This window comes from Diabrotica undecimpunctata, chromosome 1 (genome assembly GCF_040954645.1).
Source record: "Diabrotica undecimpunctata isolate CICGRU chromosome 1, icDiaUnde3, whole genome shotgun sequence".
Taxonomy (NCBI): Eukaryota; Metazoa; Arthropoda; class Insecta; order Coleoptera; family Chrysomelidae; genus Diabrotica; species Diabrotica undecimpunctata.
In genome coordinates this window covers 111,823,398-111,836,594 of record NC_092803.1, presented here as the reverse complement: position 1 = coordinate 111,836,594, position 13,197 = coordinate 111,823,398, and the positions used below count along the sequence as shown (strand labels likewise).

The 13,197-nt window shown below is 33.6% G+C and overlaps 1 protein-coding gene across 2 annotated transcripts in view; it reads right to left on the bottom strand.

Annotated features, from left to right (window-relative positions):
• Positions 1 to 7,224, bottom strand: part of LOC140452551 (uncharacterized) — a 32,412-nt gene extending 25,188 nt beyond the window's left edge. For both annotated transcript variants that reach the window (XR_011952210.1, XM_072546881.1), the window contains exon 1: positions 6,645 to 7,224. Coding sequence is in view for 1 of the 2 variants with exons in the window: in XM_072546881.1 (XP_072402982.1) it covers positions 6,645 to 7,107 (463 nt within the window). In the remaining variant the exon portion in view is untranslated. The remainder of the gene's footprint in view (positions 1 to 6,644) is intronic.
• Positions 7,225 to 13,197: the final 5,973 nt, after the last annotated feature.

Below are 13,197 nucleotides of genomic sequence, written 5' to 3'. Positions count from 1 at the left end.
CAATTAGATTCGTGAATCGATCGCCACTGCGTATGCGTCATTTCTTGTTCCAGACTCTCCTCCTCAAGTAACACATGACGTAGCTCTCCTCCTGGTATGTCAAGGTAGGTGTTTAGAGGCGTGTTAAACTTGCGGGGTGTCCTCGCCACCAGTTGGGCCACGGGAGTGATTGGCGACTTCAGGTAACTCGTCACTGCTCTGTCCACCCCACTGCTAGTGGGGAGTAATGTAATATTTTTCGTTTGGGCGATACATTTGGGTGAAAGCTTCAGGAATGTGACTCGTTCCAGTACTCTTTCGCTCCGATTTCCATCGCAAATAATGGATATGTGTATCGTGACTGGCGTGATAACTAGCCAGAGGTTGGGAGTACCCATCTTACTCCATTGAGCTGTCTGTATTGTCCTGGCTACCACTGGACATGTGCTATTCTTAGATCGCTCATAAATTTCTTCAAGTATGCAGTTTGGTTGGGTATCCATGTTTCTTATAGCCGTTGGTGAGCACGCTATCTGCGCCTTTGTCAACAGTAAGCACCTTTCTCTATCTTCCGCGGTCAATTCGAAGTAGTGCAGTGTGTTATAATCTACGACCAGTAGATTCCTTGGGGCGACAAATGTGCGCAACACCGACCCCTCAACGTTAAGTGGTATGGCCGTGACTTTGAGCATGCTGTACTTATTTTTCCCTGTCACTATGAAGTAGCCGATGACTGTTATATATCTGTCGTCATGACTGACTTCTGTTTCTATAATGGATTGTCGTCGTATTTCGACCCCTTGAGGCAGTATCTGCCCTGCTTTCCCTATTAATTTGGTTATTTCACCCGGTTTCACTGTATCAATGAAGTGTCCGTGGTTATAGTGAAGGTTTAATATTCCCTCGTAAAATTGAGTATATTCGTTTATGAAGTCCATAACTTGTAATGCTATCGTTTGTATTCGTAACGTGCTATATTCGGTTTCTAGTTTTTGTGCTTTGTCTTCTACTTCGTTAAGTCCTTTAGATATTTCTTGTAGACCTGTGATTACTGCTTTGTTAAACTTGTTCATTTGCTCGTTTATCCTGTTCTCTGTGTGATTGATTGATGTTATTGTTTCTAACATTATCTTCGCCTGGTGCTGTGATCCCTTTATTAGCTCCTTTTAGTTATTATCTAATGCTTCAATGTTACTGTAGGCTTCGTCATTGACTCCAAATACTGAGGTTAATATTGTTCCTAATATTCCTCTTCTTTCCCTTCCTTTTATTTCTACTGTCAACCCCTCGCTTACTGACTCCGCCTTTCTTTGTCCTTCCTCTAACTTCTCTATTATATCCTTACAATTCACGATTTTTATCTCATGACACAGTTCTCGTACGCCTTGTATCATATTTCCTATTAGTTGGTGCTCTGTTCGAATTCTTCCTTTTTCGAGTAACACCTTTATTCGAAATGTTCCCCGGTCTATGACGACCTCTCCAAGGTCTTCTGTGAAAAATCCTGGTACCGGATTATATATTTTATACGGTTCTGCCTTTATGGGTTTTAACATCGTTATATAGCTACTAGTATTTTCTTCCATCTCTTTCTTGTGTTTGTTCTCCTTTCGTTCCATTGGAGTTTCTTTTGTTGCTTGTGTTTCCTTTTTCATAATGCAACATATGGTGGTGGTCTCCGCCACAGTGTCTGCACCTATATTGTGAATAACATTGTTTTTCTTTTTTATGTGCTAGGCAGTTTGTACACAATCCTTTTTTTTTATCATCCTGTTCCGGTCTCTTACATTGAGTTCCTGAAATTCTCTGCAGTTCGGTACTCCGTGATTTCCGTTGCATATCACGCAATGTGTTCTTGGTTTCCTAAGAGATTCTCCTTGCTTCCCTTGTCTTTTTTCTGACTCCAGCAGTTCCAGTGTCTGAAATCTTCGCTGTAAGAATGTTTGTGTCGATTTGTACGTCGGTATCTCTCTACTGTCTCCAATGTGGTTTTCGTACAGCCTCCTAGTTTCATTGTCCCATTTCGTTATGATAATTCGGGCTATCAATGGGCTCCACGCTTCCGTGTCTGTTCCTAACCCTCCTATGGCTTCCAGACTTTCGAGGAAGGTGTCATGTAGTGATTTCAATGCTCTAGCAGAAGATTCCTTTACTTCCTGCGCTAGTAGCATCCTGTCTATTAATTTAAACAATATCATCCTTGGGTTCTCATACCTATCTTTTAGCATGTTCCAGGCCACTTCGTAGTTGGCCTCGGATATGTTTAAGTGTTGTATCATTCTGTTGGCTTCCCCTCTTACTTGAGTTTTTAGGTACTGCATTTTTTCTGCGTTTGATAACTGGTCGTTTTCATGTATTACTTTAGTAAACAGATCGTGGAAAGTTCTCCACGTTTCATATCTGCCTTCATATACAGGGATTTTTACCTGCGGCAATGTCACACCGTCCCTCCTCTGTGTGCTTTCTGGCCGTTGCATTCCTGGCCTTATTTTCTTTAAAACTTCCCTGACTTTCCTCTTTAGATGATTTATTCTCTCTACTTCTCCATTATCTGTAGCGTCTAGTTCCTCATTTACTGCTGCTTCAATCATTAGTGTATTCACCTTTTCCATGTATTCTCTTAACTCTGACTGCAATTCTTCATCCTCCTGCAAGTCTTGTTCATTTTCTGGCCGTAATAATTCCTCGATTCTTTGTTTTCTTATCTGTATCTCCTTTACTTTCGGTGCTTTTCCTCTTTTCAGCACCCTTCCATATTCTTCCAACAGGGTTTTCCCCTTAATGTATATCTTAAATACCTGATCATAGTATTTTGTTTCAAAATATTTTTCTTTCGTTATACCCCCTTCTAGCAGGTTTTCGTAGTTATTTAAAAATTTTGCCCAATATTCTTCTAATTTTTCCTGTCTATCCCGGATGTATTGTTGATTTTTCCGAGATTGGGAATCCTTTTTTGTATTTGAAACGAGTTTCGTTATTTCTGTTCCTATTTCCGCTTGCTTAACGTATATACTTTCCATGATTATTTTTATAAATTTTTACATTCAGCGGTAAATATATTAGACAATACGAAATGTACGTTATTTATTAAATAAGTATACCTGTACTATAACACTTTCTTTTCTATCGGAATGTGCAATTTAGCGAAATATGAGTTTGACCTTGCCTGCTGTGCTATTCTTTGTACTGAGGTAGGTCAAGATGTAAACGACACACTCTCACAATGATATATATCAAAATAAATGAAATTATTTGCTACGTAATTATTTTAATTTTTCGAAATAAAGTATTTAATTGAAATTAAAAGCAAGCTATATGTATGAACGTTTCTTTTTTCAAATTGTCATACAAAATTACTGTTTAGTAAATTATAGTTGTGAATGACGTTTATTTTTGTTTTATCAATTCTCTGTATTATTTAAATGGTATACATTCTAAAGTACATTATTATACGATTGATAGAGTGGAGATTGTTGTTCTAAATTTTTAAATTGTAATAAAAAAAAACTTGTTAAATTGTAAGATTGTAAAAGTTGGAAGATTTTGTAATTATTCAAAAACTTACGGTTTTTTGTGTTCTTAGACGTTGAGGATCCCTCGCTTCTGGTGGGTTCTGCAATCGGTCCTGTCCTTTGGCTGCTCTGCGGCTCTAGTATGGCTCTCGGCTTTGGTACTGCTCTCGGCACTAGTATGGCTCTCGGCTTTGGTACTGCTCTCGTCTCTAGTATGGCTCTCGGCTCTAGTGTGGCTCTCGGCTTTGGTACTGCTCTCGGCTCTAGTATGGCTCTCGGCTTTGGTACTGCTCTCGGCTCTAGTATGGCTCTCGGCTTTGGTACTGCTCTCGGCTCTAGTGTGGCTCTCGGCTTTGGTACTGCTCTCGGCTCTAGGCTTTGGTACTGCTCTCGGCTCTAGTACTGCTCTCGTTCTCCCGGGTCTAGTGGTCTCTCTCTGCTACTGAGGGTGTTGCTGGCGTGGACTGTATAGGCTCTCTCAAACTTCCTTGAAGTATTCTGTTTCTCGATAGGACCATGAACAAATCCCCTTCGTTGGCTCAGTGAAGATGTTCGTTCAGTTGTAATGGAAACACCAAATAATAGTAGCAGAGTTTATTGTAGAGACGTACAATATGGGTGTTGACCCGGGATTACTTTGAGTAGAGACTGATGAAGTTGATCGTTGAAGACTATCAAGTTCGTTGAGTGAATATTGATTGAATGCCTCTCTAGGCAAGAGATATTAGTTTTATATAAACTTTAATTGGGTCAATATTTTCGCGGACCTCGCGTGACATGTGTATTTAATTTATGTAAATTGTTTAACTTTATCAGCACTTTTGACTGATGTCCAAATTATATTATTGATAATTGACCAAATGTGTATGTAACCTAATTAACTACGTGTGTGTATTTAATAACAAATAGATTCATTCGGTCTACTGGGTGATAAAATTATACTGTCCAATTTCGGATATGAATTCTAAAGATTTGATATTGGACACCATGTCATGTCCTTGACCACAGATAAATTACACCTAGATTGGTAACAAGGATAGACAAGGTCAACGCACGTTTTGATTTGGGCACCCTCTCGTTTGATGGCACTGCTAGTCTCGTTCCTGCGCAATGGGAGTATGCTGTGGTCAAAGGTCAAGTTTTATTTTTTATAAGTAGTGCAAAAAGGTACAATTTTAGACGATTTTTTTATTATGGAATCGAACACATTACATGGAATAACAATGGACCGACGAAGAACTGAACAAAAAAGAAGATGTTGTGTTCCAGATTGCATGGATACTACTGGCAAGCCATACCGTTTTTTAAGTCCACGACATTATAGGGATGTTTGATAAATGGGTGAATGCTGTTAAGAGTCCTAATTAGAGATGGTCTAGAATCTATTTGAGTTGGTCAAGAAAAAACTCATTGTTGATACGTTGGTTCCAACAGAACGATTTTTTTCAAAAGCGGGACGTACTTTGACAGATCAACGAAATAGATTAAGTGGAAATAAAGTTTCACAAATTTTATTTGTAAACGCAAATTTATAATTTTTAATTATTTTTGTTTGACACGAAGTGCTCAAATTTATTTAAAGTATTTTTTGTCTTTTGTTATTTTTTGTTTATAAATTTGTCGGAAATAAAATCTATTTTAATTGTTGCATTATCATTCATTCATAAAGATAACAATATGGAATTTGTAATTTTACTTAACTTTTTCAAATATTTTTTTTATAAGTATTTTAATGATTTCTGATGATTTCAGAAATACAAAACTTAATGTCAACCTTAAACTATATTTCATTCTTAAATTTATGGTAAAAATATTGAATTCTACACTTAAACAACAATATAATTAAAGTCATTCTAATGAACGAACCTCTATGAACGGGTCCTGCATTATCATTAATTCATATACTCTCAGAAAGATTCATAAACATATCAATATTAAACTCTACACACTTTACCTTTACACAACAAATTTAATTAGTCGTTCATAGTTCATATGAACGGGTCATTTTAATGATTGACCTGGAAGGCCTGGTTCACTGAAACGAACCAGGTCTTCGCATCACTACTTTGGAAATTGTTGAGGGCCACCTTCTCGCTCCTTTTCTTGTATATCCACATTTTCTCATGTATGTTCAACGGTAATATGTAAAATAATTTCAGCATTTCATTGTCCAAAAAATAAGCTTTATTATCGAATTTAAATATGCATATACATATTTAAAGAATTAGTGAAACATGATTAATATAATAATAATAATATAATATTATTCTGTACTTAAAGTTTCATATATGGCTGCAGCCTCGGCTCTAAAAATAGAGAAATTTGTGGGCAGCTTAAACATTTTTTCTATAAATTTATCTGGAATATAAAAGGCACAACCAGTACCCTTTGAACTTTTAGATGCGTCTGTATAAATACAAACAGATTTTGACCAATTTGTTAGATAGTTGTTTAAAACAATACGACTTATTAAAGGGTACTCATGATAAATAGGTTGTATTATATGTACTTGATCCAGTAACTCAAAGAAATCTTTAAAATGTACCACTTTATTTGCAACTGTAAGTTCAGTATCTTTATTTGCAGTATTTTGAAATGCTTAGCATAAGGGTGGAGAATTCTTGTGAGTCCAATATTTATTTGTTAAGTCAAAATACTTTAAACTACTAATATCTTTATATAAACAAGTGTTGTAACAATGAACTTTAAGGAGAAATTTTTGACTGAGATATTCTCTTCTAAATTTACTGGGCGGTTCCATTGTCTCAACATAAAGTGGTTCAATAGGGGTAGATCTCATAGCACCCATGCAACACCGCAAAACTGTATTTATAAAAACATCTATATGACCTAAAATATTGTTACTAGCGGATCCGTAAAGTACAGAGCCATAATCTAAAATGGACCTGATATAAGAACAATAAAATAGAAGACATGTTTCAATATCAGCACCCCACCAAGCTTATGTAATTTATTTGAGAAAGTTTAGTGCTTTATTACACCTATCAAGCATACAATCAACATGCAGTTTCCAGGTCAGTTTTGTATCCAAAATCATACCCAAATATTTTATCGACTTACAGAGGGGAAAATAATTATCATTTAATATTATTTGTTCTCTTTGAGGCAAGTTATGTCTAGACTAAAACTTACTTTTTTTGCTGGACATTAATTTTGATGTATTCCTATTCCTACTTTCACAATGTTTTTTATGACATATCTCAGTTGAAGCTCCTATCTGTAATTTTACATCTCTATCTGAGTCTAATTTTTTCGTATTTGTACTTTTAAATTGAGTTTCATACACATGGTTTACTTCTAAATTATGTTCATCCAGTTCTTTTTTGATTTCTGTCTTAACTTCTTGCATGGAAATGACGGGAATAATGCATGGGAATTGATTACTTATTTCACATTGTAACATATGTTCCTTTATTTTAATATCATTAGAACAATATGAGTCTGATAGACAATCCTCTGTGTAATTACTTTCAAACATGCACTCTTCCAGTTCTGATTTAATTTGTAGATTAACATGTTCCTCTAGAGAATCTGCATCTTTGTGAGATATTAAAACACTCTGTTTTATTTTTATAGAATCTTTACTTAACTCCATTTCGAATTTAAACGTAAGTTTAAATAATGGTTCTAATATATTAAATCAAATAAATCAAACAATGGGCGCGTTCAGCAGACGGAGCAGCTACCACTCCGCTACTTCCGAATCCATCGGTTAGCGCTGGACCAAATGTCATAAGTCAAAACCTGCTGGATTCCGCTACCGCTACCTTATCTGTCAATGTCAAATAATTTGTCATTTTAAAAATTAAATATTTTTGTTCTTTGTTTACGTTTGTCAGTAGATTGCCAATTTAGCTTGACTTTTAAATATTATTTAACTTTACGTCACATTCATATAATAGGAATATAGAAAGGAATGACATAATTAGAGTATTAGTGGAAGAACTTGCGGACGAGGAAAATAATATCCAGCTAATTGGAAATGTTGTGGATCAGTTGACACAAAATGAAGAATTAGAGCTAAATAATGTTGAGAGAGCTCAAGTGCCTCCTAATCAAAATTTTTATGAGGAAACCATTCACCAATAATATATAGGAGATCTTTTTGCAAAGCATTTTCGCATGAGTAGGGAATGTGATGAAGTAGGTTTTAGTAAAGATTATTAGTTCTTTGAAAACTACATATAAATATTTTAGGAACTCAGCAACTAGGAAATTTAGGAGTTATACCCATTTCAATTCAATACCCTACAATTCCTTTAGATAAAAAGTGGAGCATCTATTAATGTGGCGAAAAGGCAAATAGAATGATGATACTTGTATATATTTTGGTTCATTAATATTTATGTTATATTTACAAACTTTTCTTATTTGGCTTATAAACACACTTTCCTCTGTAAAATAATTAATTTTAATAAAACAAAAGCTACTAAAAATATATCATTTTATTTACAACATTTTACAAGTTTTATTTACAGTGCTATAAATGTAGTTAATACAAAACTGATTTGGAAGAAGAATATATGAATAGTATGATTACAAAAAAAAATAATATATATAATAAATAAAAGTCACAAAATATGATAACAAATCAATTCAGAAAAAGTCACAAGGTATAATGGTATTAAGTTATCTAATGCATGCAGATAATGTAACACTAAACACAATACAAAAGCTGAAGTCGAAAGTATTACAAAGTTGGATCAGAATTATCACTTTTGAAGGGGAAAACTGATAGATTAAAAATTTGGAGCTTCTTTGAAGAGTTAGCTAATAGAAGAGTTCTGGGAGTAAAGCTGTTATAAGAGTAATTGAATCTATGAAAAGAATATAAAAAGTCTGCACATACCTAGTTGCAATATTGGAGAATAATAAACAAATATTTTGGAGAGAAGTTTGAAGCAGGTGCACAGGCTGTTGATAATTTTAAATAGAACTATTAAGTCTCTTTGATTTCTATATACCTCAAGAGAAGTTCAGTATACATTCTAATGCAACATATTCACAGTATACATGCATCCATACAATGGCATGACAGAAAATTGGACAGTCTTAAGTTTCAGTTTAGATGCAATGTAATAGGGGGACAAAACTGTAGACCAGTAAATGAAAAGGGATCTAACCATGGAGAAGGAGATCAAATAGCAGAGACGTAAGAAAAATCTTTGATGGTTCTCTTCACAAATCCAAGTAGCTTCATAGATTTCTGTATTGTTGTGGAAATGTGTGATTTATAGTTAAGAGTCAAGGTTCACACCTAGATCCTTGGTTTCAAAAGTAGAATATATGGTTAAATTGTGTTTACTATATTCGAATATTATTGGGGGATGAGGAAGGTGCAAATGAAAACTATGACATTTTGATGCATCCAAATACCATTTTGTGTGCTCCACTTAGAGGCGATCAATATCCTTTTGCAGACTTCGGCCTGGCATTTGTTCATTTTAAAGCATTTTAAATCGTCAGTAAATATATAGTAAATTTTCACTTACTTGGAAACAACATATTAGATAGTTGACAATTAGATTAAACATTACACACAATTATCATCTAAATAAGGAAAGCTATATAGTGCCTGAAAGAAAGACTTTGATATGTAAGTAATAAAACCATCAACTAATTGAAACAATAATTACATCTATAGGCATGATAACAACAGAACTAAAAAATCAGAAACAGAGAGGAATAACACCAGCTTTCAGAACAAACAATTACTTAAGCAAATATAATAAGCATCAGAGCCAACATAAAAAAACATTTATACAGTGGGGTATAACAAACTTAATCAAAAACCCAACATTACCGTTAAACCGGTAGAACCTTAAAACAAATGTATACCAGAACACAAAAGAGCTTTCAACAACAAAAAACAGAGTCTACATGCACACTTCACCTTTTATATCATAATAATTCGTTTAGTGAACAATTTCAAATCCTTAAATTAAGAAATTTATGAACCCTCACACTGCACCATAGTGAAAAAAAAAAGGACCCTTCTGGCTGTATATCTTTTTAACTCTATATACACACAAAATTAAAATCTAAGTATATATCTACACATTTCTTAAAAAAAAAACTTTAATTTGTGTTAGTTAGAGGCGAGAATCACTATATGATTCACGCAGCCTTGTTGACTGATATCGTATATTACAGCAGTGTGCATCACATGCCGATTCACACAAAAACAAGTCCATATGATTCATGCGACCGTGTTTATCAATGTAATATCGTTTATTACAATTATATGTCCATTTCCACAATATAGGCCATTTTACAGAAAAATACAATTTTGCTCTAAATGAATATTATTTATTTCCAACTGTTAGCCCGTAGGTGTTTGTTGATTTCACTGTGTACTCTGTGCAATTCTTTATACTGTGAAAATGAGTTAAAAAAAAACAAGAGAAACTAAATAGTGTAATGAAAACAATATTTTTTTAATATATAAAGTTTTTGTTAATTTCTTATTAAAATAACAATGTATTTAAATAATAGTTTTCGTTAAAAAATAAATATATAATAGTTGACTTAAGTAGTTTTTATCAGTAACCCACTTTTCAGGCTGTGAGAATCAAACATTGGTTCACATATCTCAGAGGCCAAATATAGTTTCTGTTGCTTACAGCCGTCTACGTTTAAACTGCATTAATGATACTTTGATATGAGAGACCACAATTGCTTCTCAGAGCTTTCATAATTTGTGATGTGTGAGCATTACAAATGCGTGTGTATTCGATATTTGATTCTCGCGGCTGTAAAATCGTATTACCCGTGTATCACATTATGCTTCTCATGGCAGTGAGATGTATTAAAATATACAGATATAATTCTGAATGACCAATTTGAGACATACAGCTTTCCCCTCCTTTATTTGTTCAGAGACTATAAAGTGTAAAGCAGACATTTGTTTGTCAATTGAGAAAGACAAAATGCTGAAATAGCTGTAGTGGGAAGAAATTATAATAAAAGTTATAGAGATGTAGAAAACAAAAGTTTTCAGAGTTTTCTTTTTAGATAACATTAACTATAAGTAATGATCAATTTCGACGTAAACATTTTTAATAGCTAATATATGAAGTGAAAAGAAAGTATGAACAAAACATGAAGGAATGGAACCAAACAGTCATTAAATTGTAAAGATAAATAATGGATCACCTTTTTGTTATTAGGAAACAGCTGGAAAGGAATTAGAAATCCAATCAAGAAATACCTCTAAACAAGTTAAATAAATTCAATGGATATGTCCATATAATAAAGTAATATATGGCTGGAAGTAAAAACGTAAAAACAAAACAAACAAACACCTAACCAAAGAATATAGACGCTATATTCTTTGACCTAACCCTCAATTTTAGTACAGAAATGTCATGAATGACATTTCTCTCAACATGTTGGATGGAGGTAGCGATACATTTTTACGCTACCAAATTTGACAGGCCGCTCCGGAAGTAGCGTATCGGTAGCGGTTTGATTTTGCAGACTTTTACTCAACAGTTGTGGAGCAGCTCCGTCTGCTGAACGCGCCCCAATTATATTTCTATTGTTGTTGGTCGCCAGAGTATTATCAAGTATTATTGAGTTTTAGTATATATTGTGGCTGATATCTGATTCGATTCTGATATTGTGGATTGTGGTTTGTCGATGGTTTGGTGTGGTTTGGTCGTTTCGTGTTTGTCGCCGTGAAGATATGACAAAAATGACTTATTTGACAGTTCAAAACAGAGAACAACCAACACAGAGAAGCGACAGTCCTTTGAAGTTACGTTAAGGCAGCTTTACATCTAGGCTATGCAAGTCTCATGCTATGCAAGTCCGTCTTGCATGGCACATCTCTTGCCTAGCTTGACCTTTTTACATCAGAGATATTTCTGTGCAATTTTAGATCCCACTTTCATTGTTGCCAACAGAGAAAATATTTATCAATTTGAGGTTATTTTATTTTAAATAAATATAATTAAGTACTACAAAAAAATATATACTATTTATGGTTATTAAAAGGGTGAAGGATGTCAACCAAAGAAAAGAAAACATTGTTATTGTTGAATATTGCTGTTGTAGCAACAATCATGAAAAATAATAAAAAAAGAAAACCTAGAAAATGCTGGGTCAAACCTTGGTTGAATGCAGGACTGGGAAATTTGAAGTTACCCCAAGAGTTCTTGGATGCTAGAGACCTTCAAAGTTTTAAAAACTTTCTTCGAATGAACGAGTCCACTTTCCTTAAGCTCCTGGAAAAAATTAATCCCTTAATTCGGAAAAGAGATACCAATTTTCGCCAGTGCATTCCATCAAGGACAAAATAAATTATAACTTTAAGGTATCTGGCAACTGGTGAAACGTTTCGATCTCTAATGTACAATTTTAGAGTATCAGAATCAGCTATATCTCAATTTATTCCCATTGTGTGTAGAGCAATTTATGATATACGCTAAAGATAGAGATAAGGTTATGTTTTATTCTGTAATCTATTATAAATTGTTATGTTGGTAACATGAATTTTAACGATAAATTGCAAGAAAATAGCATGAAAAATAGAACATGTTCTAATTTTTCGTCTAGCACAGGAATTGCATGGAAATAGCCCGTGGGCATGCGCAGTTCCATGATCTGTCTTGCATGGCTCTTGCCTAGCATGAAAATAGCATAATGTAAAACTGTCTTTACGTGGCCAAGCCGCCAATGACAGCTAACAACCACAGACCATACATATACAGTATGTATGGTTTGTGCTAACAACCAGAAAATTAATAGTCAGTGGGCATATCACACAATATAAAAATAAAAGTCCCTGAAAACTTCTATAATGTTTATTTTAATAAGTTACAGGGGTGAAAAAAAAAGAGAAAATTTAGTGTGATTTTTAATTTTATATATCTCATTCAAAAAAACTTTTTGTTTATTCTAAGGGACTTTTGGCCCTCGGTAATAATGTAATCTTTCATTCTGTATTTAAATTTTTCAAAAATGTTTGTTAGTTTTCTCAGGATTCGAAAAAAATGATTGCATTTAAAAAGAATTTAAAACTCCTAAATATTTTATGTACTTCGATCCATATATTTGATCTTTTTTATTTATATTTAACGAATTAAAAATTGACAGACAACTTTTGTATATAGCAAAAAGTAGATGAGTACCTATTTAGTTTTTTCATAATTTAATGTAAGTTTGTTTATTTGCAACGATGTTTTTGCAATTTTGAAGTCTTGTTCTGTTGGAATTTTAAGATTTTCCCAATTATCGGTCTAATTATGTTTCCAACAATTTTTAGTTTGAGCATTTTAGTAATTTCTTTGTTTCGTTTAAGAGCGTAGACGCAAAATTTCGGGCCAATGCTTTTTAAGATTTTTTTGGAATCCTGAGAAAACTAACAAATATTTTTGTAAAATTTAAACACAGAATGAAAGATTACATTATTACCGAGGGCCGAAAGTCCCTTAGAATAAACAAAAAGTTTTTTTGAATGAGATATTTGAAATTAAAAATCACACTAAATTTTCTCTTTTTTTTTCACCCCTGTAACTTATTAAAATAAACATTATAGAAGTTTTCGGGGACTTTTGGCCCTCAGTAATAATGTGGTCTTTCATTCTGCGTTTAAATTTTTCAAAAATACTTATTAGTTTTTTCAGGATTCGAAAAAAATGAATACATTTAAAAAACATTTGCCCGAAATTTTGCGCCTACG